This window comes from Mesoplodon bidens, assembly GCF_964165515.1.
Source record: "Mesoplodon bidens genome assembly, chromosome: 9".
NCBI lineage: Eukaryota > Metazoa > Chordata > Mammalia > Artiodactyla > Ziphiidae > Mesoplodon > Mesoplodon bidens.
Genome location: NC_138166.1, coordinates 46,483,716 through 46,511,049, shown reverse-complemented (window position 1 = coordinate 46,511,049; position 27,334 = coordinate 46,483,716). Strand labels below are relative to the sequence as shown.

The 27,334-nt window shown below is 47.7% G+C and overlaps 1 protein-coding gene across 1 annotated transcript; it reads left to right on the top strand.

The window, feature by feature from the left end:
* Window positions 1–21,152: 21,152 nt before the first annotated feature.
* Window positions 21,153–25,335, top strand: DLX6 (distal-less homeobox 6; the record flags this gene model as incomplete). The annotated part of the gene is made up of 3 exons (XM_081244004.1): window positions 21,153–21,837; window positions 23,085–23,278; window positions 25,084–25,335. The coding sequence occupies exons 1-3, from the start codon at window positions 21,399–21,401 to the stop codon at window positions 25,333–25,335; spliced, it is 885 nt and encodes a 294-aa protein (XP_081100130.1). The 5' UTR covers window positions 21,153–21,398.
* Window positions 25,336–27,334: the final 1,999 nt, after the last annotated feature.

Sequence of the window (27,334 nt, the reverse complement as noted above, 5' to 3'; positions counted from 1 at the left end):
ACTGATAGCATAGGAGTACCTTGCCTGGGTGCAAGAACATAAGCTGCATGACCTTTTCTTGCAAGCAGCTGTGAGGCCCATTCTCTGGACCTGCAACCAAGTAAAAATATTTACTTTGTTCTTTAGTTTGAAGAGCCTAATATCCCTTCATCATCAATGGAAATTCTATTGTTCCCACAATGGTGTGGAAATTCCTTTTTTATTTTTAAATTTTGTATTGCTTTATTTTATTTATTTGTTTGCTTGCTTGTTTATTTATTTTTGGCTGCGTTGGGTCTTTGTTGCTGCGTGGGCTTTCTCTAGTTGCGGTGAGCGGGGGCTACTCTTCGTTGTGGTGTGCAGGCTTCTCATTGCGGTGGCTTCTCGTTGTGGAGCATGGGCTCTAGGTGCATGGGCTTCAGTAGTTGTGGTACGCAGGCTCAGTAGTTGTAGCTTGCGGGCTCTAGAGCGCAGGCTCAGTAGTTGTGGTGCGTGGGCTTAGTTGCTCTGCGGCATGTGGGATCTTCCCGGACCAGGGCTCGAACCCATGTCCCCTGCATTGGCAGGCGGATTCTTAACCACTGAACTACCAGGGAAGTCCCTGCTTTTATTTTATTTTTGAGGGGACTAGAAGAAAGTTTATAAACATTAATTGTGGTTTACATGAGCAGAACCCCAGGAATCATCATTATTATCACTTAACCCAGATATTTATCGTTATTCCAGGAAAATCTAGTTAATTTGGACCTTGTGCCTTTGAAACATTTGATAATTCCAAGATGCCAAATCAGCTTAACTGTTCCTTTCGTGGAAGAGAGTTTTCAAATCTAATTAAATAAGCTTTGCAGGGGGTGATTAATCTTAAGAAAACAAACTGCTTTCAAACACTCCAGTAATAACTGTTTCTGACAATTAATGAAATGATTACAAAGAATTCTGACCTACTTATTGAAGCAGACCCAGTTATGAGGGCTCAGCTGCAGAGTATTGGTCCCTGGCTTGTGTAAATATTTTCTGTACAGTAGGTTACAATATTCTATATTCTCGTATATCATGGTTTATACTGCTCTTCCATCAGATTAGCCTTCCATAGTGAGGGTTTCCCTGGATTTCTGTTCAAGAGTTGTTGAACCCAAGATACCAGTGAAACAAGCCTGAATGGTCTTTTGAAGATGTTTATGGTCCCTCCAATCTCTATTAATGACTTTTACATATATCCTTTTACATATATCCTCTAAACTAATTGAATAATTGGATTCATTGGAAGCCCACTTGGCCAGGGCATTGTGATAGTTGAAACCTAACTATTAACACTCATACAGATAATCCAAATCACTATCCAAGGAACATGCATATGCCACATGTTGAATAGTAGTATGGTCAAATGTCTAAGGATTGGACAGGTAACCCAACTTGTCCATGAGTTCTTCAGTTAAAATGGGAAATTTACAGAAGATATTTTGTCCTGAAAATACAGAGTCCACAAGCAAAACTCTTCATAAAGTTACTTATGGGAATAAATGTTATCTTCCTTTGAGCACTCTCCTTGAGGGATACTAAGTAGCAAAAACTAAATGTAGAAGAATTCATCCAATTACAACTCATTTACAAAGAAGAAAAACAGAAAGAAAAGATTGAATATTTATTCATTCAACATACATGTATGGCGTATTTGCTATCCATCAGGCTGAGTGTGAGCTCTGAGAAAGAAAGATAAATACTATATTATGCTTGCCACAGCTTATACTCTAATTAGGGAGACAGATAAATAAATCAGCAATGATAGTAAAACCTACAAAATAGAGGCATAAAGACAGACACCTAATTTCAAGCATCGGAAAAGACTCCCAGGATGGTATTACTTGACCAAAGGTGGAGAGGTGAGAAGTTAGCCAGGTGTGCAATGGGCCAGGGAGAGCTTTCTAGAATAAGGGGATAGCATATGCAGAAACAGAAACCAAAAGGCCTTGTTAAGCTCTATATTAATGTTAATGTTAAGCATTAGCTGGTATTCTTTGAACATTTACTTTTCATAAAGCACCTTGTTAAGCGTTTTATAGGCATTTATTTCACTTAATTCTACCATTACCAGATAAGTCAATTTTATTGTTATTCCAATTATACAGGAAGGAAACTGAGGTTCAAGATTATCCAGCAGTCTGACTCCAGAGCCCTCCGTGGTCACCCCAGGTTCTAAAACTCCTCAGGTATGGCAGACTACAAAGTGCGTCTTTCCTCTATAGGCAATGGGGAGCCACTAGAAATTTTAGGTGGATCCCCTAAAAGTAAGTCTAACATTTTTTATGAGAAAAAGACCCCCATTCTTTGCCAAGTGTTGTGGGGATTTTTTATCTGTTGATTCAATACCTTGATTACTTCTGGCTGAATTTGATTTCTACCTTGTTTAGAAAATGATCAGTGACTTTAAAAGGTCCTTTTGTGCATGTGAATCATAAACCCCAGAATCAGGAAGGAGGTAACAGTGATGCTGTTTCCAACAAGCAGGAATGGGTACCTGCCACGTGTTACTCTGATAGGCCGTACAGAAACCAACGTGAGTTGTTACACTGAGCATATATGGTAGGGTCCGTCATTTATACCTATTCTTGTGGGGGTGGGGTCATATTTCTAAATCCAAGTACTTTAAATCTGAATACTTCTTCTTTGCTTTTAATGGATGGTTTTTAAAGGGCAAGATTTGCTTAGAACCATGTTAAAGATAGAAGAGTGGAGCTATAGTGACCTAAAATGATCTAATTTTCTAGAAAATTACTACTTTCTGCAAGCTGCATAAACTTTAATTAAAAAGACAAGGAGGTCTATTCTTTCCTTTTACACACATGTGACATGCCAGGCTCTTGGGATTTGGTAAAAGGAAAAGAGCAGATTGAAGAGATTAGAATTTTTAGCAAAACTCTAAATATAATTAAGATATAATGCTGATTTCCATCTTTACGGACTGAGAAGTAACCAACATTTGTTGCTTTTCCAGAAAGTACTTTTGACTTCAAAATATGCATAAAGTTAGCTTACAAAATGAACTGTAGAGGCAGATTAAGTCACAAGTAAGACAATGCACAAATCAGCTCATGTGAATGTGACCACATGTTTTTCAGCTAAATATCACCAAAATGAGCATTCCTGGGATGCTTACTGCAATGCTTTATGTATCTGTATCCAATAAAATATCTCTAACATCCTATCAAGAAATATTGTGGTAGCTTCCACAGCAAATTTTCTAGAACCTGATTTTAATGGTTGCAGATTTAGAGGAATGGATCAGGGAAAAGGGAGGCCACTAAAGTGAGAACAGACACTGAGTCTGAAAATAACCTCAGCAATTCACAGGACACAGTCTATGACCACTAAAGATTTCTCTGCCTAAATAATCCCTCCTGTGGTTCTTTTTCCTTCACCTCCTTTCTCTCCTTGCCCTCTTCCTTCCTGAACTCTCTCTTTCCATTTTAGTCCTCCTTCCAAGCTGTGCTCCCAAGCTAGTTGTCTAAAATCACTTTAAAAGGACACATTTGATGTAAAGCAGTTTAATGTACTTTGTCCTACTTGTAAAAGCATTTAGGTAGCCTCAGTGTCAGTGTGATTTGGGCTGTCATGGAGGCTGGCCCACTGAGGTTAAATGAAGGAGAAAAAGTTTTTTTTTAACGAATTCAGATATCTGCATGTGTTCCTCCCATTCTACAAGATCTGAAGAAAACTGGGTGGCAGCTGTAACTTCCTAAGCTGCCTCTTGCAATATAATGTTGAAGCTATGACAGAAAACTGAGAAATAAGGATGTGTATATAGCACAAATGTTTATGTACACATCACTTTTGTTGAGTATGTAGCTCAGCTCTACTAACTAAACTAATTGATTAACTCTATTTATATACATGGGAAGTGTTTGAAAAGCACTGTAAAATTGATCTGAGTGTATATATGCAAGCAGAGTGAAATACTGTATTGTGTGTATAAATATCAGGTAGCATAAAATAAAATACCCCTGTAGTTGTTTGTTTAGGGACACATTTGGATTGAGTGAGCATTATAACAAGCATATCTTTAAAAGCCACAAAAACATCACACCTTTTAGTTTTAATAAAGTCTAGTTTTTGGCAGTTCTTTTATCACATCTGTCATCTCCTAAGCTTTCCTTAGCCAAAGCACTCAGTCTTGAATTTTGAAATTGTCAGTATAGGCCTTCTAATCTTTAAATCTTAAATTATCTAAGCAGATTAACAACCATTATTCTATGCCTACAGGACTCCAGGGTAAAAAAAGCAAAGGAAATACAGCTTTTTTTCCCAGGCAATTAAGCTCCTGTGGAGGTTGCATTGGGGGCATGTATTTGAAACACGGTCTTAGGTATTTTTGTAAATAACCAGGTAAACAAGATGAGTACCTTAACTCCAGTATCCAGAGCTATAAGACAAAAAGTGGCTCCATATAAGAAGCTTAATTGTCCAGCTTTTAAATAAAAAGTTATTCATAGATCATACTGACACTTTCCAGTTTGCCAACTGGCCACGGTTGTCCTGAAACCAGGATATCTCGAAGAAATACTTTAAAAAAAAAAAAAGGAAAAAAAATTAAAGGACTGGGGCTCCTTTTCACAGCAGTGTCTATCTGTGTGGTGACCTGATTTCTGCTATGATCTCCCTTCGGAGATCAAAGCAGGATTAATGTGATTCTTTACTGTTTGCGTTGCACATCTCAAAGCTCTGGAGACCTAAGCAATAAGTACAAATGCAGCCCCAGAACACGGGAGAAACGGAGTTTGAATGGGGAGGGTTAATAGCGCAAAGGCTAGCTATGAAAAGTTATTTGGGATTTGAGAAGCAATACAGAATTTAGAGTACTTTGTATTTTTAAGCACACTTGCTTTCTGTTTTTTTCTGGGGCAAGGCTTTTGGCTAGTTCATGAGGCCAGCACTGAATGTCATATTAATGTCTCCACAATGACCTTCTAGCTCATTTGGAATGTTTTGCAGCTGCTAGTACACATGAAAAGGGAAGGGAACCCTGCCGCATGTTTTCACACCAAATCACTTTCACCTTGCAACTGGCATTTACGCAGAGGATTTAAAAGAGGGTAAAATCTTTTAAAATACCAAAATGTTGAGCTTTTGTGTTTCCACCGCGTGTGGCATTCCTGGATAGTGGAAACCCTCAAGAGCGAGTGTTTCTACCATCTTTCAGAAGTGCTTGTACTTTGTCGAGGAAAAAGGCAAGTCCCCTATTCTTGGAATCTCAGAATGTAAAGGGGAAAAAAATCGCTTTCGTTTTTAATGCTTAGTGTATACACCTCTTGGAGGGGGAGAAAAATCTCCCCTCCTCCAAACTTGACTGTGACTTTTAGCTGCGTTACTTAGAGGAGGGCGCGCCAGAGAGTAGCTCAACGTGCAGTTTTACAGGGACTCGGTACTCCGCGGAGAACCGGATTGCGGGGGTGGGAGCGGAGGCTCTCTCAGCCCCGGGTGTGACCCCCCCGATCTCCCCTCTTGATTTTTACAATTTCACCCCAAACTCAACTCTTCCGCAACTCTGCACGCCCAGGCACACATACACCCATAAACAACGAGAAGTTCCCAACACCTAAACCCCCTTCACCCAGCTGAGCCCTGCTTTTCCTTCGGGCAACTCCATCGGGTTCACTCTTCCCAGTGCCTCTAGGTTAGCACTCGAAGACCATTTCTGTCCTTTCACCACCTCCTCCCGGTTTCCCCTCCCGCCCCTGGCTGGAGGCCACTCTCCAAATCGGCCCACGCTTCGTGGCCAAAGCCCAGGAAGTGGCTCGAGACAAAGACACCGCAGGATGGACCCGGGAGAGAGGTCTCGACACCACCCGCCACTGGGGAACTGGGGGTCCTTCCCGCGCTCACCCCCGCCCTGGCACCCATAGGGGTTCCACCTCCTTCTGCGTAACGTCCATTACGCCCGTCCCGGCGGAGCCGCGTGGAGCTTGGAGCCAGGCTCTTTCCAGGGCAAGGGGTGCGGGGGTGGGGGTGGGAGTCCCCTCTGCTGGAGCCCAGCCGCCCCGCGCCGGCGCCCACGCCGCGTCCCGGCGGTGCCGGACTCCCGCCGTCCGCCCCAAGCTCGTACCTGGAGGGGAATTCACCGGGAAACCTCGTGAATTGCCTCAACTGGAAAAGCAGCCGGCCCGTGAAGCTTTTTGTCCGGAACACAATTCCCAGGGCCAAGGATAAGGGGAAAAGAATCTCTTTCAGTGCTTAAACACTCTACATTCACCTCCAGTTGCTTTAACCACAGCAAACACAAGCAAATTGGACTTTCTTAGGCCGTTTCTTTGCTTTATGTAGCTTCATCTGACGGTGTTGTTAATTGTCTTCTCATTATCATGCGAATTTGTTAAGGGGACATTTTCAGCTGGAACTAGGATTGTTTCGGAATCGGTAACTAGAAATCAAGAATGCGTGGAGGGAGTTACCCGAAAATTCAACTGGAAAAGTTCGGAACATCAGTATCAACTCACTCTCCGCCCTTCTCTTTTTCTGATTTTACACTATTATCCTCTCTGCAATCCTGGTTTGGCCAACGGTTACCTATTACTCGGAAACAATCTTGTAGCTAAAAATATAGTAGTTAGAGACCCACGACTCAGCTAAACAGTGTTAAGTTTTAAAATATTGCCGGGTGGGTTTTCTTTTTTTCAAGTTTAAAGTACCAGCTGAAATCTTAAATACAATTCGTCGCTGTATTTGAAAAGCCTTTATATTACTGAAAATTTTCTAAACGCCAGGATCTGACTTTGGAAAAAAAATTAAAGTTAGAATTCAATAAAAGTTATTTAATTGTTAAAACATAGTGGTGGTCTCACAAGCTTTATAGTTTCTGTCAGGACATTGCTAATGTTTTTATATGTAGTCTAGTGGTTTGGATTTTTTTAAGAAGTTTTCATTTTTAAAATGTCATATTTGGGGCATGATCCCTTAAGTTCCTACTAATATATGATCTTTTTAATCTAGCAAAGAATCTAAATTTTAAGGAAGGGAAGTGCAGGCTTCAGTCTCTGTTTCATGTTCTTTAAAGGCGCTGTGCACTTACTCTTTTGACTTGTATTTGCCAACTTAGAAACAAAACTTCAAAGGTAGGTTTAGAAAATTAACTTGAAAGAAAGAGGGTGACTTTTATCTATTGAGGGAAGGGAAAGTGTTTAAATCAGCTAAGATCTACAGGGTAATTAAATTACATAGTGTCCTAAAATATATAACACGGGGAGAGGGCTTTAAAATCGATCCCATCTAACAATACATATATGCAAACTGGTAAGAAGTCCATAACTACCATTGCCAGCCAGCGCATTGCCTGCAAATTATATTCAATTGAAACTCTGCTAAGAGTTTATCCTCCACTGTAGTTTGGAATTGTGTGAAGGCAGGTATGTACGGGATCTATGTATATATAATTCTTATACTTTATATATATTTAGACATACATTCTTTTTAAATGTTTATGTGGTTAGTCACTTTAAGAGCATCAAAATAAATTGTACGTTGGCTTACACTATCTCCCAGGTATTCCCAAACACTGATGAACAAAAATCTGTATATCGGAAATGAAGAGCTACCCATTTAAAGGAAAGAATGGAAAGGGGAACTCGATTTATTCTCATTTGTTTATCGCTAGACGTTCCCCCCTCTCTGCAAATTCATTTGAATAGCTTTCAAGCCGGAAAATGGAAATGTGGCTCCTGCCCTCTATTTCAGCGGCAGCAGCAGCGTCCTGGCAACAGCGCAATTTTCTATCATCAAGGATAAATGGCATCGAACAGAACATTCTGATAAAAAAAAAAAAAAGAAAGAAAGAAAGAAAAAAAAAAAGCCTCAGCCCAAGGAGCCCATGATTGCTGGCCTTCCTGTCTGTCATCCCTTTACAAAATCCTCTCCGCAAACCTGAGCGGCATGCTGTCAGAGCTAATAACGTCTTCTGAAGGGGCTTGCGGGGGGGGGAGAGGACATAGTCTTCCGTGCACAATGTTCCCATTTATTAAATCGAGTGCTTATTTTTAAATTGCAAATATCTTTGTTTGGTTCACTGCAAATTAAAACCAAGATGTAGGAAGTTACATGATGCAACAATTATTCGTGTCATATCAGAGAATCAAACCCCTCTCTCGCCCTTCTCATGGTTAAGGTCGGATGAGGGGGAAGGGGGAACCTGGGGGAATCCAGGGCAGGAGGTTTTTTTTGTGGAAAAATACAAATCCGTTCGCCCTGCAGGTAAGCTGAGAGTAACTGAAAGCCAAAGGAGCGATACCAGGGAGAACGAGCTGACCGCGACTCCGGGAGCGCGTGTGGGCGCTGTCCTCGCCGCGACGCCGCACGCGGGTCAAGCAGAGCTCCCAGCAGAGAGAGTCACGGAGCTTTCCCGCGGGAGACTTTGAACGTAATGGTGGCTATTTCTCGCCTACTGCAATTTCTTTCCAGAAAAGGCTATTCTGCTCTAAGGAGATGGATCCCTGGGGTCCTAGTGCCCGCATAGGGGGTCCTGGAGAGGTTCGGAGGACACCTTGGATGAGTTCCCCGAGTTGTACGCTTCTCCAGCGAGGCGGGGGCTCAGAGCCGAAGAGCAGCACCCCACACATCCAGACGGGCTTCCAAATGCTGTCCTTGGTTTTTCTCAGAGGCCTGATGCCTGGGGGTGGACGGTCGGGCTTGACTGGTGACGGGCTCTAGCGCCTACCGAGTTCCAGGGCCATCCACGCTCCTGCGCTTTGGACTGAAACCCCCACGGCCCGGGGGCGGGGGGGCGGTCAAAGCCAGTGCAATGGGGAGCAGCGGTGTTGACCCTCTCGTCCTCTCAGAGCGATCGCTAGGGAATTTTTTACCTCGTTGAGAGGGAGAGATGAGGGAAGGGATCTAAGGGAGAATCAGATATTAATATCCTTTAAAGCAGGTCAAAAGAAAAGAAAAAGAATAATGGAGAGGTATGTAAAGCACCTTAAAATGCAAAGATCCTAAAAAGAAGTAAGAGCCGTGGACCGAAGTTGGGATCGGCAGAGATGAGGTGGGGGTGAGGGCGGGGCGGCGAGTAATCAGCTTATTTTGTAAGGAGCTCCTCGGCTGAGAACGGTGGGAGGAGGGCAATGATGGGGAAACCTTTGCTTAATGAGGAAACCTAATTATTGCGCATCTGGAAGCCTTGGTCCCAACTACGAGCTGAAGGCGGGTACCCCCCAGGGAAGCAGTGCGCATGCCCCAGTCGTCGGATTTGCATGATAAGGTGCACACGTGAGCCAAGTATGGCGGAGCCCGGGGCGGCGTTGGCGGCCAATAGAATGCTGCTCTTACTGCGTCTCCGGGTCACATTGACATCGCGGTCCCCCCACAATAGGCCTTTGAAACCCACTTTAAAAATAAAAGTAGTGTTTTAGTATTGATTCTCGCCTTGGCACGCTGGATTCCTGTGGAAAATAGACATATTTTATAACTACACATACATTTACTACAAGCAAGGGTTAAAGTAGTCAGAATTTAAGAAAAAGAAGAGAGGAGTCTGTTCAAAGGGCAATGACGGGAAGTCAAGGAATCCTGAGGACTGCTGCCTTCAGAGCCCTGAGATTTGTGTCAATGTTTTATCTCCCGAGCCTGATCTGTCACATGAAAATCACTCCTACCTCATTGACCAAATGAGTCTCAGAAGCAGAAACATTACATGTACAGGCCTGGCTTGAGAAAAAACCCAAACTGACTCTTTCTCCACCCCCATCCCCAGACCTCATTGTTGCTGGGCAGGCAGAGCACCTGTGGCTCTCCAACCCTCTCCCTTTCCCAGACACCAAAGTGGTCTGTGTGGCGAGATCCGTGGGTTAGCTCCCACATCTGTGAAATGGGGCTAATTATAGAAGGGCAGAAGGAGCTAGAAAGGTAGAGACATGACATGGACCTCCAGACCCGCTGGGCCTCTTCCACCTCCACCCAAGCTCTGAGGTTGGAAAGGATGAGATTGATTCTCTGGGGCTGCAGAAAGGGTGGGCCAGCTGGGAAATATTACCTATCCTGCCCCGTCTGCACACAGCACTGCTGCCTGCCCTCACTGCAGCACCGTCCTGACAGTTACCAACCACCCTGTACTCTTCCCGCCATATATCCTTGCCAGAATTACTGCCCACAAATGGGCCTTCAGCACCCCTTAGAGTGCTTCTGTCTGTGACAGGAAAACTGCTTGTTCGTATCACTGAAATAAAACAGGTGGGGATTATTATTTGCAGCTCCTGTCCCCTTTTGTGTAATTCACAAGGCTCCAATGTAGGATTAGGCTTCAAATGCATTTGGTCAGGTACATACTTTTTGGTGCTCATTTCAAACACTGTGATGCCTAAAACCATCCCAGCAGTGCCTCTGTTTGTCTCTTAGGTCTTTCTCATCCTCCAGATCCTTCCATTATAACATAGCCTCTTTTTTTTTTTTTTTTGGAGGGTGTGAACTGGAGTTCCACCCCAGCCCTCCAAAGTGCAAGCTACTAAAGGGTGACTTCAAGGTCTTATCTGTTAATCTAAGGTCAGTAGTATTTGACCAATAAGTATTAAGTTGACATACTATTAAACATTTAGCTGCCAACATCCATCTCTATTTGTGAAGGAGATACCCACTGAACCTTCAGAAGTGCTGGTTGGTAACCTCTGAACAGAGAAAAAGAGGTTATCACAATTGTGTTTTGGGGTTGCCTTTGCAGAAATGAAGCTTTCTCCTAAACTGGCCCAATAAAATCAAAAGAGCCTTCAAGATGAGATAGCCATGTTGTTTAAAATACTTCTTGAACAATGAATTTGGGGTTTTCTTAAACTGACTTATCTTTGTGCTTTAGGAAAATAATGGTGTATTTGAAAGAAAATATAAACCTGAAAAAAAAAGTCCATCAGCCAATCAGTAATTTTCACTGCCCCCAGTTGAAGCAAATTCCCTGTCTTGGGAGTGGCTGTGATAAGTGAAGGGGGTTTTGGGTAGAATTGAACTAACATAAGTCTCAAATTCATGTCCCAGAACTTAGATGACAACTCACTGTCATCTTTGAGAAAAGACAAGACTAGCAGATGGGAGTCAGGTGGGAAACACTGAGGTGCAGACAGGACAGTGACTTGGAGCCCAGCCTCCATACAGCTTCAGCCTCTGGGGCTGCTGTTTCCAGGGATCCTCTCAGCCTTAACCCAGACTGCCCTGCAGTCTCTTTGTCTCCCATCTGTGCTGACCTTAGGGTACTTTCTAGCTCCTGCCCATCCCAGCAGGTGAGGCTGGCCATTAGCTCTTTGTGCTGGCCGGAGTGTTGGTAAACCAGCTGAACTGGGAGCACGTCCTTCCCATATGGGGCTGTTCCCCTCTTACTTAAGTTGGGACTTGCCAATGGCAAAGGAGGGTAAAAAGGAAGATTATTGAGGACAACTACAAAAATGCAGTTGGTAGGGCAAAGGCTTCTGGAAACCAATGCTGCCTCCTCCGTGAGAACCCTGAGAGCTATGCCCACAAATCAGCTGGGGCAGAGAAACTTCCTACTCCTTCGTATTTTGGGTCTTCAGGAACCGAGGTAGTTAGAGGGTTGGGGGAGATTCCCTTTCCTCTAGTGCAGGTCAGCCACGGAGCAAGAAGATGGCTAGGGAGCTCGGGACTCTCAGTCCCACGGAGACTTCTTCTCCAGGCTCCCTGCCTCAACATCTGTCCCTGTCTGCTCTCCTGATTAAACTCCAGTGCCTGGAACCCTCTGACCATGCTGTAGGTGTTACTCTAAGGACATTAAAGGTGCTGCAGGAAGCTTTCTTCTATCTTCCCAAGACCAGGCAGCTAACCCAAGCCAGTCCTCAGGCGAGCAGGGCGAGCACATGTTGCCTGGGCTGGCGTTTTCAAACAACGTGGATTACAGGCTGCATCCTGAATATGAATTAGCCTTCTGCGCTGGTGTGACTTCGCTTTGAAACGCAACTTGTCAAAGTGTGGTTTTAATTAAACGTCTTCCGGCCACGAAAGAGTACATGTTTTGTAAAATATATCCTAGCATGAAATTTATTTCCACGATCTGAAATTAGGTACCTTGTAAATGTTTTCATAAAAAAGAAATAGGAAGGGTGTGTGTGAGAGAATGGAGCCGTTCATACTCGCTGCATTCCTTTAAAACGTCCTGCCAGCCGGCCCCGGTGCCGGACAGGTCCCAGGTCGGCCCGCCAGTGGGCCGGGACAGAGGAGAGACAGCGTGCTCAGGACACACGAGTAACCGAACCCGCCCCGGCAGGCGCGGCCCAGCAGCTTTGGCAGTTGGAGACAATTCAGCAGTCAGGCAAGTTAATCCTGAACTGATTTGTTTCGGATCCATCTGCAGGACGCCGGATACCGCTTTCGGCGGCTGCTGCTGCAGACACCTGCCTCCCTCTCCACCCCAGGCCGCTGTGCCTGTCGCATGAAGTTGGAGAGAAAAGACGGTAGGGCGAAGAATGGCCCTCAGCAGCGTTCCAGACAGCACTTCATATCTCGACAGTTAAAGTTCTCCTCTAAGAATTCCTGGCTAATATTTAGAACATCAGCAATGTTGATCGATAGCCGTCCTAACAGACTGTCCCAAACTGTTCCAAACCAATCTCAAAGCTTCCTTGGACGGAGAAGGACCTCCATAAAGGCTCTTTGTCACCTACCTGGGGGTGTCTAACACCCACGTAGCCCTCAGAGAAAAAGGACCCCATTTCCCTGCATGGGTGGGGGGCGGGGAAGAAGCCTGCTCACGTTGCGTCTTTCTATTCCATACAGAATTAAGAGCTGGGCCTTTGTGGGATTCTCTTTTCCTAACTACTCTCTGAGGATCCCGCCAATTCTGGCAGGATTTGCTGGGTTCCAGTAAAACTTGGCGCACGCGGAGTGGGGTGTGATGGGAGGAAAAGGGAGGGGGACGCAGGGACACATCTCCTTTCTTCCAGATAATTGGGACCCGCGAAACGAGGAGGGGGTAGCCCTGTAGGGAGAGTTATTTACCGTCCTCCACCTGAAATAAGCAAGACCAATAACGAGCCGCGCTTTTCCCCCTGTTTACTCCATCTCCATTCAGCGACTGGCGAAACAGACCCTGAAGGCAAAGGCAATAATTGCTCCGCGCTCTCCTTACTAGGGAAGTGTGTAGGCATTCGAAGTGTACTAAAAATAAACGGAGGAGCGAGAAAATGAAAAGGGGACAGAGTGACAATTTGCCGCAATTAAAGCGGCTGCGCATGTTGCCGGAGGAGCAGGGACCCACAGTGGTTTTTGTTTTCCCAGGTCTGATGATGTGACTAACTCGTTAGGGAATTTTCGTCTCAGGTTGTGTGTATGCGCGTGTGTGTGCGCGCGCGTATATTCAGCAGCCTAGGAGGCGACTGCAAGGGCCGGGTCCGTGGGGGCGGGGGTCAGCCTGGGACCATTTCTGGGCCCTTGAAAACCCGTTTGTCCTCGGGAAAGAGCCGGGTCCAGCTCCCTCAGCCCTCCCCCTGCCCCGCCAGCCGGTCTCAAGCGAGAGCCTCTCGGCTAGCCCTCGGCCGCCACCTCTTCCAGGAACTTTGGGGCACGTTTTCAGCTCTAAGGTGTCTAACCTTAAAGGGTAAAAACATAATAATACTAACGCTTATGTCACCACCACCAGAGATGCAAAGGATAGGGAGTGAGGAGGGAGGGTAAGGGTGGCAGTTAGCCAAATCAAAGCTTGGGAGACATTTTGAAAGCCTGCTTGAAGTATTACTCTTAATTTTTGGAAGGCTTTCAAGAAGAGAAAGGGGGTGGGGATGGAGAGGACCATAGCTTTCTCCTGTCTGTCACTGGAGTGTCCAAACAGAGAGGGCTCCAACCTCCCCGCCCGCGAGAACACACAGTGGGAAATGGCTTCAAGATACAGTAGGGCTCTCTTTCCCTAAACCCTACCTGGGCCGTAAACTTCGCGATAAGGGAGGGAAGGGGGAGTCCTGGGTGTCAAAAATCTGCATTGCCTTGAACCCGGAGATCTGAAGGGTAATCCCAGGCCCTGCGCCTCTGCCTGGGCCTGGCTCAGGCCGCCCAGCCTCGCGCCCAAACTGGCGCCCCAAGTTGATCAGTCCCCTCCCCCTCCCCCCTCCCCCCACCCTTTTCTAGGGCCACGGTAGAGGGTGGGGACGACACTGTGCAGCCACCGTCCAAGTCCAGCTTGGGCTGGCTTCAATGAAAACTGGCAAGCCCGGCGAGTCTCGCAGAAATTTTCTTCGACCCTAATTCAATTTAAAGCGGATTTTTACTATTAAAATCGCTGCCGAGCAGCACATTGAATTAATCTGACTGCACGGTTTTAATTACAGTGAGGCTTTCTCTACAAATCTGTACAAGACAGTGGCTGGCTCTGGGAGGATCTCTGCCTCCTGAATTCTATTATCTGGCCCCACGTTCCCCGCAGACAGCGGCGCGTGGGAGCCAGATGCGGGCGCGGGCGTGCCTGTCGCCTTCTGCTTCTGCCCGCCCTCCGGCTCCTGTCCTCCCCCGTCCCTTCTTTCACCCCGGCCCCGAGGGGAGCCCTGGACGCCCGCCTGTCTGTTGGCTGCCCTGAAATCCCCAATCGCTGTACTCGCTTTTAAACTCTTGGGCCCAAGACCTTTGTGCCTCCAGAGCCTCCTTCTTAAAATGACTCGTTTGTCCAGGGAGGGTGACCGCTTCTGTAACTTTTTAAAGGGTCCTCCAGCTTCGACTTGGCAACGCGATCTAGGTGTTTGAAGGGAAAGCAGGCTAAGGGACAGGGGGCAGAGGGGGGAAAGTGGTAAAGAAAACTAGTGGGAGGGCCACTAGGTTTGGGGTCTAGCCATCCCCCTAGGCCCCCAAGTAAATACAGGTGCAGCAGGCCCGCTGGCAACCAGGGCTGCTTTTATCAGCCTTAGTTTTGTTTGTTCACTGAACAACGAACACTGTGGGGCAGTGGTCCCTAATGAACACGATGGAAAGAAAACTTGAAGAGAGGTAATCTCAAAATGAAGCAGATTCACACCCATTCTCTCTCCTGTTCACTCTAATTTTCCTTCTCTCTCAAACTCCCTTTCTTTCTACATCCTCTGCTTTTCCACTCTCTCTGTTTCGCCTCCACACAGAATGTGGGAAGAAAGATGGTGAACCCAAATAGAAACCCCGATGTGTGTCCAAATGGACACAACTCTCAGTGTGTAAAGAAGCAAAGACTTGGAGCTCTGAGGGAGGGGCCTTGCTTGACAGACAGGGAGAATTTTTGTTCTCTGCACAAAATTAGTGAAACCTACAGAAAAATACTATTTCATTCCCCTGGGTGGGATGGGGAGGGCTTTCTTTCTCCTAGAGTTATATAAAAGGGATTTTATTGTGAACAAAAGAAAAGAGAAAGGGCATAGTTAGGGGAATGAGTTTGTTTTAACAACCCTCACTTCTAAGGGCTCTCAAACTAGTTGCCCTCTAAGGAAAGTGTTGCTAAAACCTAATAAATTACCTTTCCACTTATTGGGATGTTAGAAAATAAAGGGAATAAAAAGTGCCTATGTACAGGCATGAGCATGAAAATCACCAGAGCACTGACATCTCAAGGGTAGTCAGGTACAGAACAACTCTATAATGAAAAATGGTTTTCATTTCTTTTTCTGTTGTAACTAGAGAACCATCTAAGAACTCACATGATAGCAAGAGGATGTGCTCCATCCCAGGCTTTCTGAAGAGTTGTCCCAAACCTGGCTCTCCCTTAATGTTCAGGCATTTGCTGTGACTTTGTTGTTGTTACTGCTGATGAAGGGATGCGGGAATTAAAACAGAGGATGCTTCGAGGCATTTAGGAAGACGCTTGGCCAGCTATATTAACTCCTTATTATGCCTAAAAATAGTCAGCCATTTCCTGTTGATGCTTGCTCCCTGCCACTCCGGGACTGCATTTATCCTCCAATGGTCAGGGGTCCTGGTTTCCAAAGACTGGCTTGATTAAAGCTGACTTCTAACACCTCTGCCTTCCGCCTTCCCCAGCTACATTTCCCAGCAGGGCAAATATGGGGAGCTCAGCTTTGGTTTATCCAACAGATTAAAAAGACAAACAGCACCATTTATCTTGTTCTAATCTAAGTATTCAAACACTGCTGAGTTCTTTTTTTCCTGGACAGAGAGAAAGAAGAGTATTTGTGTATTATTAGAGAATGGGGTCCTATGCTTGATAAAAGAGAGGAAGAAAGGGAGGGAAGGAGGGAGGCTCAGTATACAGCTTCAACCTCAGAACCGAGGAAAGTAGAAATATGTGTTTTTCCACTCCCACCCCACCCCAATCCATTCTAGGCCCAGCACATTGACTCTGTCTGTTAGGAGAGCTTTGGATGATCACAGCCTGGAAATGGAGTCAGGGAGAGGCAAAAGGTGTTGAATTTGAAAATCTGGTTGGACTCCAGGTTCAAAAAGACCTGGAAGAGGAGCCTCTAAGTTGAGACGTCCTTAGTTACTATTCTCCAAATTGGACAGTCTAGGAAAAGTCTGTGAAGCCCCCAGTAGGTACCACTGGCCCTTGTGGGCCCTTGCCATCCATGTTGGGGTTTTCTAGCTGTCTGTTCCTGGGCCCAAGACTGGATAGATGAGAGAGATGTTGTCCCCAGACCTCAGTGAGCCTCTTTCTGAGTGAGGAGTAAACAGGGACCACTTTTTAGTTGCATTTGGGGGAGCCTAGGAGGGGAGGGTGCTAATATGGCATTATAGTTTTATCACTAGAGAAAACAATGCCATAATATCAGTGCTTTCTTGAAGAGTCTGATACTTTTGACTGCTCCTGAAGATGCCATCACTGGCCTGGGCTAAGAAAGGGACAGAGGCAGCTCTTGTGTTCCCCCCATGCTTTCCCAGGTGTGTGTGTTGGGGGAGGGGGGAAAGGTGCCTGGGTTTCCAGGATATCGAGCACGCTTTTCCTACACACATACACAAACAGCATTTTACACTGAATGGGGTAAAGACTAGCAGGAATTTCTTTTTTTCCACCAATGTCTCCTGTTGAGAAGGGGGGTTCTTAGCATAGCCATGTAAATCAATACGGAGTTATTTCTTTGAATTAAAAGGCTATTTATCCAGGTCTAATTTCTTTAGAAATAACGTGATAACTGAGCCTAACTTAGCAACCAAACCCAGCCAGGCCCTGCCTGGCTTGAACGTACTTCTACAGCCCGAGGAGGCTGCAAACCCTCCACCGGCACCCAATCTACCCCCGACCTATGTGCGCTGCAAACACTGGTCCATAGATAGAACGGCAGGGGACTTTCCACCCAAAGAGACCGCTCCTCCCACGGTGGCCCTGGGTGCGCTGACCCACGTGCAGGGTCTAGTGTTGGCAATCAGTTGGTATTTCTCTCTAAATAACATTGATGGCCAGAATACAAGCCCCAACACCTCAATGTCTTAAAAAGCAAAAGACAGTTTAGGCCTCAAACCCTGCCTCTTAAAACTTTTTAGTGAATATGACCCTCACCTACTATAGGCCCTAAAAGAGACTTAGGTCTCCAGATTGCCGGCTTTACTTCTGTTTTGAATGATAAAAACTTCTTAGGCCTCACCTGCCCTCCTCCTCCAACCCCCAGGGCTGGCTCAGGTTCCCCAGCCAGCAAGACAAAGAGGTTGGAGCCAGGACCGGGCTGGCGGCTGGCGGCCAGCAGGGCGCAGGGGCCTGGAGCCCCTGAAGTGTGTGCCTTCGCTTTGAAGCCCTGAAGAATCCGGGAGTTCTTGACTCTCAAGGATGGGCTGGAGGTGGCGGCTGGACGAGAACAAACCAGGGGCGACTCGCCTTAGCTCATTACCGCCGCCCATGACACTGGGCGAAGGACTTGGCAGCCCAGATGCTGGTTCATTTGGAGAGAAGAGGCCGAGGGCAGCGGGCCCCCTGCCTCAAGCAGCCACTGAGCGCTGAACTCCTCGCACCGAGGTTGGTGGCAGAGGCCACACGTGGCAGCCACTCGCCGCGGGCCACCTTGGCGCACTGTGTGGGACCACACTAGCTCTCTCGCTAGTTATTCCCAGGACTAGCTGGAAAACCGGACGCTCAAGCCTGCAGTTTGGATTCTACCCTGCAAGTGCGCACGGAGACCTCTATCAAGCTGGGAAGGACCCCTCGCCCTCGTTCGCTCCACTCCCCAACCCCTGGCTGTCTGAGCCCATTCTGGGTCGCTCAGCAGGTCTTTACCTTACGCAAAAACTGCTGTCTCGGTGCAGCTGCATACTTGCTCCTCTGGAACACAGTCCTGGGATTTTATCCTCTATCTAATGGGGGAGGGATGAGAGCCCTGTAACTACTACTCGGACGATTCCAGCCCTCCGGGCTTCCTTGGGTATTAAGCAAACAAGAAAAAAGAAAAAGAAAAAAAACACTTTGCTAATAGAGGCTGCTACGCCCTGGATCTGGTGCTCAGTGCAGGGACCTTCCCGGGCCCGGCCACAACTCGCCCCGCTCGGGGTGAGGCCAGAGTCGGGGAAGTCGACGAGGAAAGCAGTGCACCTGCGAGCAGAAAGAAACACACATGTACGGAGGCGGGGGCGAGGGGGGCCTTCACCGTGTTAACAGCAAGCTGCAGGGGATAAAGCAATAAAACTGCCACGTCTACCTGCTGGCTCTGAGGACATTACAAACAAACTCGGCGCGCAGCCCGGGTGCACCGAGAGCACGCCAGCGGAGGGGGGGAGCCTTCTCTTTTCCTGACTTTCCCTTCTCCACCGCCCCCACCCCAGATACACACCCTACACACATCTCCCCCTTACCCAGCCCACCTTTCATTTTCCTTGAAGCCTTTTTTGTTGTTGTTTTAATTCACTGCCGATTTGTAAACGCATGGATCGGGTTACTGGTTCGCGTGTTAAAGTGCACCTCTTGTTAAAAGGAGGGGAACAAGGCACACCACTTAAAAATGAATTCAGAGTTACTGAACCGGCTCCCGAGGCTCAAAAAGTTAAGCGCGGCAGGCTAGGAAAGGGAGGGGGAGAGGAGAGTAAACGCTGCTGCCCGGGGAACCCTGGAGAAAACCCACGGGCAGCGAGTTTCAGGTCATTTGATAAAATGGAGGAAGGAAGGAAAGAAAGAAAGAAAAAGAAAAAGGCAAACTAGTCTAGCCACGCTTTGAGACCCGGGGCTGGGAGCTGGGAAAATCAATTAGCATAAGCTGCTATCGCTCCGCGCAACTTGTAAATAGAGTCCGAGCTGCCTATCTGCAGTCACCTTTTCTGAAGTTACGGGGGCAAGCGGCACCACTAAATTCTCAATTTCTCAGGTTCCTTGGGTCACACATCCTATGGAGTCCAAGCAAATAGGGTGCAAGGAAGGCCCCCGTAGTTTTCCCAAAGGGAGACCCACACTCGTCCCCGCAACCTCTAGACACTTTGGCCCGTAGTTGTTAGATTGTACATTTCTCGGTGTGGCCAAAGGCTCGCGGCTTGGATCTATTCGCAGACTGAAAGCTGGCGCCGAGCCCATGGGGGTCTGCATGCCTTGCTCCCCCCCCCCCAGTCCTGGTCCATTGGCAGTGCCGACTCCCGGAGCATCCCCGCAGTCCCAGGTCCGGGACCCGGGCGCGGCCCGGCCAGCCCTCCTCGGCGCCAGGTCCCCAGTCCAGCTCTCCTACCTGGTGGCCGGGCCTGAGCGGCACGGTGGGGCTCCTCTGTCTCTGCTCGGCTGCCTCGACCTGAGTGGGTCTGGAGACTAGAGGGAGAAAGGCTAGATCCGCAGCCCTGGGCGGCTCCGAACTTAATGTCTTTCCCCAGTCCATCTTTGAAAGAGAAGTGGTTCTACCACCTGGATGTGCGGATATAAATCCCCTTGCAAATAATAAATGGATTAATAATAACAAGGTATGAAGTTCTTTTTATAGAAAAAAAAGGAGAGAATTGAAACTAAATGCGGCAGTTAGACAACCATTTTGATAAGAGGATAATTGAGGCGACACTGGTGTATAATTAGAGGATAATTTATGCTATATCCACTTTTATTCCACCTCCCAAAATAAACCCAGTCCATAATCATTACAGGCAAATTGTTCTGAATTTTATAGCAGCAATTTGAACAAAGTACTGCAGTTAATCATGGGAGATTTTTGTGTATTCCTGATTAGAACTCTAATTGCCTCCTTCCAGAAAGTAAAAATAACTGTAAAACGACTCTATTTTTATCATTAACAATGTTGACAATAAAATAAAATCAATTGGAATTGTAATCGAGAGACAAATTTAGGACGAAGGCACTTTTACTTGGGTAGTTTATATTGTAATCAAGATTTGCCAGACCACTAACCGCATGTATCATTTGCATATATTTGAAAGCATTACAGTAGCTTCTGTTTTCAATAGGAAAAAATGCATTACTGTCAGTCCTCCAACGATTTGCTTTTAGAACAAGCTGCTGCGTTCTGGGGAAAAAAAGATTTCTCTCCCCCTTTTTTCTTCACTATATAAGAAATAACGACCTGAAACGGCAGGAACCTCGCCAGAATAGGGTCTGATTTTTCTTTTTCTTTACTACCCCGCCATGGGGTGGGGCCCAGGTGTGGGGGGGCTCTTCTTCCCTCTGTGGTTTCAATAAAGTACGTCTAGAAAAATCCACGGTGACAGGGCGCTCCCGCGGGACTGCAGTGGGACTGGGGGCGGGGGGAGGAGGTCAAGGGAGGGGGCCCTGCTTTAAATGCAGAGGACACTGCTTCTGAGCACAGGCAGCCTGTTAGGGTGCAAGGGGACTGAGAGAGCAGCCCTCTGCCAGGCTGTTCCAGGGCTGCGGTATTGGGAACTGAGGCTCCGGGTTTGGGGGCGCGAGCTGCGGCGGGAGGCGTCGGCGACAGGCCGGGCGGAGGCACCTCCCTCCCCGGAGGCCCTGTGCGCGGAGCTGAGCGGCCCCCGGGTGCAGCTCGGGGCTGGGATTGGAGTTGCAGAAGGTAGGCGAAGAACTCGGCGAGCCGCGCACACACCAGTGGAAGCCGTGCGCCGGTGACGTCAGGGGGCGACTGACCAATGGGGAGGCGCTGCCCTTTGGAGACAAACCGTTCGACTCGTGGCGTCTGCATCAAGTCTGAAAGCAGACGCGCAACTTTCGCAGAATCCACCTTAAAATCTCTGCCTTAAACTGCACCAGCCCCCAAAAAATCCAAGGGGGGAAAAGAAGGGGGGGAGAGCAGATTCCCCCCTCCCCCCTCTCCTCTCCCATCCCTCCCCCTTCCTCCTCCCTTTGAGTTAACAAGGCCCCGCTCACTATATCTCTTTATATTAAATATATATATATATTAGAGAAGAGCGAAGGAGAGGGAGAACCACCTCCGCCCCCTCTCTCTCTTTTTTAAAATTTTTATTATCATTATTATTATTTTATTTTTATTATTTTTTTGCAAGGATCCCAAGAGCTAAGGTGGCTGCAGAGGGGAGAGCGGCGCGAGCCAAGTGGGGGAGGGTGGAGGAAACCCGGGAGAAGGCTTTCTCCAGCCCCCAAAGTTTTGATGATGACCATGACTACGATGGCTGACGGCTTGGAAGGCCAGGACTCGTCCAAATCCGCCTTCATGGAGTTCGGGCAACAACAGCAGCAGCAACAGCAGCAGCAGCAGCAGCAACAGCAGCAGCAGCAGCAGCCGCCGCCGCCGCCGCCGCCGCCGCCGCCGCAGCCGCACTCGCAGCAGAGCTCCCCGGCCATGGCAGGCGCGCACTACCCTCTGCACTGCCTGCACTCGGCGGCGGCGGCGGCGGCGGCGGCCGGCTCGCACCACCACCACCACCAGCACCACCACCACGGCTCGCCCTACGCATCGGGCGGCGGCAACTCCTACAACCACCGCTCGCTCGCCGCCTACCCCTACATGAGCCACTCGCAGCACAGCCCTTACCTCCAGTCCTACCACAACAGCAGCGCGGCCGCCCAGACGCGAGGGGACGACACAGGTGAGAGGCCGCTGGGGCAGCTCGCTTCTCCCGCCTCCCGGCTGCCCCCTACCCCGCCCGCCCCGTTTACTTCCTCAACGCCCGGGCCTCCGCCGGCCCCCTCCCCCAGGCGGCCCGGCGCGCCCCCGGCCAGGCCTTGTGCGCGCCCGCTCTCCTGGCGCCTGCCTGCCGGCCTCGCCCGGCCGGGCCCCTTTCCGCAGCCGCGGACCCTCGGCTTCCTCGAGGCTGGACCCGTCTCGCTCCCTCGTCTCTGGCGCGCCGCTCGGGCCGCGCCTCCGCCTCGGCGCGGGCTTCGCTCGACCTGTTGGTCCGCACTGCACTCTCCAGCCCGCTGGGTCCGTGCGCCCTTTGCCTCCCTCCTCCCCTCCGGGTTGTGAACCGCGTTTGGCAGGACTGGGGACATTTCTGGGTCGGAACTAGGGAGCCTGTTTTGCTCCCCAGCCTAATCTGGGCGGCCAGTGGCCTACTTTGCGTGGGGCGCCCGGTGCGCTTCGGTGACCCGGGGAGAAGCTGGCGTGGCCTCCTGCTCTGGTTAAGCTGGTGACAACTGGGCTCTTTCCCGCAGGCTTTGAGGTGTCTCCCACACCCACCCCTAACTGGGCCCCCTCCCTTGGGTTTTCGATACACTGTAGCCTGCTCCTTTGTTCGTGGAGGTGAAGCCCAGGGCTCAGCACCCTTGGGGGACAAAGTTGCCGCGTGAGGCTCAGCCTGCTCGGGTGCTGGTCTGAGCGGCCCGTTGTGTTTTGTTTGGGGTTTTGGTCCCTCTCAGCAGAATCATTTTTGAACACACCGAGGGATCTTGATGAACCGGGCTTGGAGTTAGTGACATCAAGCCAACTGGCCGCAAAATCACTAGGGTGGCCCAAGCACACCTTAGGGCACTGTAAAGCCAGGCCGAGGGGCCCCGCTCCGCGGAGAGAGCAGCCGCCCAGCGGCGCCGCGCGCCCCAGAGAGCGGCTGGCGCCGCCTCCGCTGCGGCCGAGCTAGGCTGTTTGCCCCGGGGCCCAGGGCACTCCCTCCGTACGGCCACCGCGCATTATTAGAGACAGAGTCAGGGTCGGAAAGAGGCTTTTGCAGCCGCTGGGAGCACTCGGGCACTGTGAACCCAGAGAGGTCAGGATGGCGTGGGGACGCTTCGAGGAAACCCTTATTGGCTTTGGGAAGACTCGGCGCAGGCCAGGCCAAGCTCAGGGAGACTGCAGCAGTAGCCTCACGGGTGACCGCTCCTCTGTATCCTTTGTTTGCAGATCAACAAAAAACCACAGTGATTGAAAACGGGGAAATCAGGTTCAATGGAAAAGGGAAAAAGATTCGGAAACCTCGGACCATTTATTCCAGCCTGCAGCTCCAGGCTTTAAACCATCGCTTTCAGCAGACTCAGTACCTGGCCCTTCCCGAGAGAGCTGAACTGGCAGCTTCCTTAGGACTGACACAAACACAGGTAATTCCCGAGAAGCCCGAGTATTCCTGAAATGCTGACCCCACTTTCAGATTGGGCAGGGAGCACATCAGGAGGAACTCTTGGCCTAGTCAACCAAGGATGGAAGGAGCTTAATGACAAATGCCCTTGCTCCAGTTACGCATTTTCCCGGGACAACACAGTTTGGAATAAATGACCTGGTGTTGAATACTGGATTGGATTTGCACATCCTCCCAGCCCTCAACGACCCCACCCCAGCCTAGTGTCCTTTGGCGACCAAACTGATAGTTTAATCGAGTCGTATTCCAGAGTAGAACAACACAAAAGAGAACAAGTAGGAGAAAGAGAAAAAGACGTTCAGGCCAGGAGACAGAATAAGACCCATGTTTCTTAAGGATCCTTTTGTGGGCCCTGGGACTTAATAAGGATTTCAACTCATTGGCATTGAAAGAATTATGAAGTGAAAGGCGGGTGTGTTAGCCAGACAGGCATAGGTTCCAATGGGATTTAGTAAGAGGACCAAGGTGCAAACTGTTCATCCTAGGATGCGTGAGGTGAGTTTTTCTGAAAATTGCCATAAACTCAGTGGTTAAATCGTCCTGGTTGACTGGTTGATGCAGCCTAAGGTACCTCCCTGGATCACAGAACTTGGGAGCAATGGCAGAGCTGGAGATCAAAGAGAAACGTGCCCAAATTACAGCAGGTGAAGCCTCAGTTAAGTACAGTTGCTGAAGTTCTCCTGTCCTACTAATTTGAAAGACATATGGGGCATTTCAGACTTCACAGGAAGAGGTTTAGGCAGGTGTATTAGGACCCTGGTCATAAAGCCAGGCTGCAGTCACCTGTGGTTTTTTGTCCTAGTCGATTAACTTAGCTGCATGGGGTGGTAGGCCTCATCTGAAATGGATGATCTTCAGCAAGGGGACTTCAGGTTTTATGAGACTCTTGCTGGGGAGTGATTCTGTGGTGCCTTAGAACAGATGCTCCTCAAGCTCTTCTTTTCAATTCAGCCTGCTTTCTCTTGCCATGTTGCCACTGGAACTATGAAGGGATTCCTGCTACTCAGTAACTTGTATTCCTCTTGGAAAAGCAGACTCCTAAGGCTAAGTAATTTTAAAGGTAAAGGAAGCTGTACCATAGAATGTCCTTTTTCAAATACAGTAGATCTGGGATGTTAGCTTAGATATGCTCCCATCATAGATTCCTGGTTCACATTTAACTTTCCAGAGCCCTTTGACTTTTAGTGACTGCACTAACAATCATGACCACAGTTTGACTGAGCAACATACAAAGTAGGGAACGAGTGAGGCACAGTCCCTGATCCCTGCAGGATTATGTCAGAAGAAAGATGCTCCATGTACAGTCTGTGGCATATGCAGTATATGCCTAGGTATAATCAAGGCATTTGGTTATAAATGTACAGGCTTTCATCTGTTCTTAGTCATTTGCTCACAGTACATGCAGAGTTGGCCAGACTATTTGAGGAAGTGCATTTTCAGTTGGCTTTCCATTTAAAACTACTCCTTTAGACTTTGAACCCAGCTATTTCATTCGCCTTTATTCTTGTTTTATTCTTATTTATGCTGTTGTTTCAAACCTAGGCTTGCATCTAACTGAAGAGTTACAATGACTTTAGGTATCCGGACAAGATACCAAGTAAATGGCGGGGGTGGGGTGGGGTAGGGGAGAGGGGAGCGGCTAGAAAGAGGTGGAGGAAGGCGGGGTCTTGAGGGCTTGGCGTTTGCGGGTTTGTTTTTTTTTTCTCCCAACTATAGTCACTGGTTCTGTTTTTCGGGCCTAATGATCGCTGCTGCGTTTCGTTCCAGGTGAAGATATGGTTTCAGAACAAACGCTCTAAGTTTAAGAAACTGCTGAAGCAGGGCAGTAACCCGCATGAGAGCGACCCTCTCCCGGGCTCAGCGGCCCTATCGCCGCGCTCGCCGGCGCTGCCTCCGGTGTGGGACGTTTCCGCCTCAGCCAAGGGCGTCAGTATGCCCCCCAACAGCTACATGCCCGGCTATTCGCATTGGTACTCCTCTCCACACCAGGACACGATGCAGAGACCACAGATGATGTGAGTTATCCGAGGGAAATCGATACCCTAGGGAAACGTCTGAACAAGGCAAGGAGGATCCAGGACCTGCTTGCATCTGCCAAACCGAGCCAAGGAGCAGGCTTGGGAGGACTCTTATGTGTGGCCAGACCGTCTGGGTGCTTGCTCCCTCTCTCTCTCCTCTCCCTTCCCCTCGGCCTCTCTCTCTTTCTCTCCCACTCTTCCTTTTTTTGCCTCCCTCCTTCCTTCCTTCCCACCTTTTTTTTTTTCATTTCCTTTCTTCATCTGCCTTTTCCCTTGAGCAGCCTCAGTAATTGATTTTGCATCTTAAGAGAGAGAGAAGGAGAGATAGAGGTAGAGGTGGGGGGGGGACTGGTTTCTATGCCAGCACTCCTGAAACCTCTCACTGTAAGGATATTTTCCCTTACCCCTTGGGATCCAGGCTCTGAGCCTCTTTTTCTCTTTGGGAGTATCCATCAAAAGGACTTTTTTTAACAGACATTTTCCCCCACCAGAAGAACCTGCGCAAACATGGCAGCGTTTTTACTTGTTTAATGAGCTTAAGACATTACATGATGAAAGAGAAGCATTTCGGACTCCTGCATTTTTATTTACAATCCCAGACTGATGAAAGAATGAAAGAAAGAAAAAAAGAAAGAAAGAAAAAAGAAAGAGAAAGAAAGAGGGAGGAAGGAAGGAAGGAAGGAGAAGGAAGGAAAGAAAAAAGAAACCCTCGCATAACAGCCCTACTCTAAGGAAAAATCAGCTGTAAGAGTAGAATGTTGCCACAGAGGGAACGCTGCATGTTTTATCAAAATGCAATGAGCAAGGATGATGATTTAAACAAAACAAAACAAAACCACTTTTCCCCCACCCCTACCCCCAAACCCTGAACTGGAATCAGGAAAGACAGAGGAAACAACCAAAATCACCATTCTATTGCTTTGACATCTTTACTAGGTGAATTGGTGGCATTCACTAAGCTAATAGGGACATTTATATCAAGAAACATTTCTGTATATATTGTTGAATTTTAGTTGTACATACTTTGTATGTTTTTGTCTTCTTTCATATATGGAGTAAAAGCCACAAAACGCTGGGAGTGTCCTGTATATTTCTCTCTGTGTGTCTCTATCTCACCACCCCTCCTCCCTCCCTCCCAGTATATTTTCTATCACTCTTAAAAGAATTCCTATTTCCTAATATGGGAAACCCTATATATAAACATCAAATGCCTGCAAAGATAGCAGTTTGCAGCACTAGCCTTTGTCTTAAGTACTTTAACATTAGCCATGGATGTTTTCTCAGCTTCCTTTATATATTATATTTTAATTGTAATTTCTACACATTTATCTATTTAAAAAAATCATTAGAATGATCTAACCCCAGGTTAACCTCTAGACATCCAATAGTTTCCAGTGCTGACACTGAGTATTCTCCTTTCCCTTTCCTCAGCCAAAATAATACAGCTGTATTTGTTTGGAAGTAGCTTTTTTTAACAAAAAAAGAGGGAAGAATAAAAGAAAAAACAGAAAGTAAATGCACAGTTATGACTACTTCATGTTTACAACCCTTTGCAAGCTAGCTAGATAGGAAAATACATGATCCTGGAAGAAATACATCCTTCCGATCTTGTGGAAAGCACAGAAATAATGAAAATGAAAAGTCCTTTCGTCACACAAGCAGGAAGCCCCATACTGCGAGAATTAATGGCTACAGACCTGGGCATCCTTCAAATTATGAACCTTGAAACCACTGAGCCATTTATCAGAAGTCAATAGAGATACTCAGAGTGCTCCATATAATGACAGCGACATACAGTCGTGCAAAAGGACAGTCACTATAATTAGACACAAAGCAAAGACTACTTACCAATATACCCGTTCCTTTTTTTGTTGAGCAACTTCCACGCTCAGTCAGTCTTCAGAATGGTTTAAAACCGATCAGTCTTGTCATTTTCTAGCATTCGTATTGTTACATTAGGAAAAATGTTTTCTTTTCTTTTTTCCCCCTTCCTACTGTGA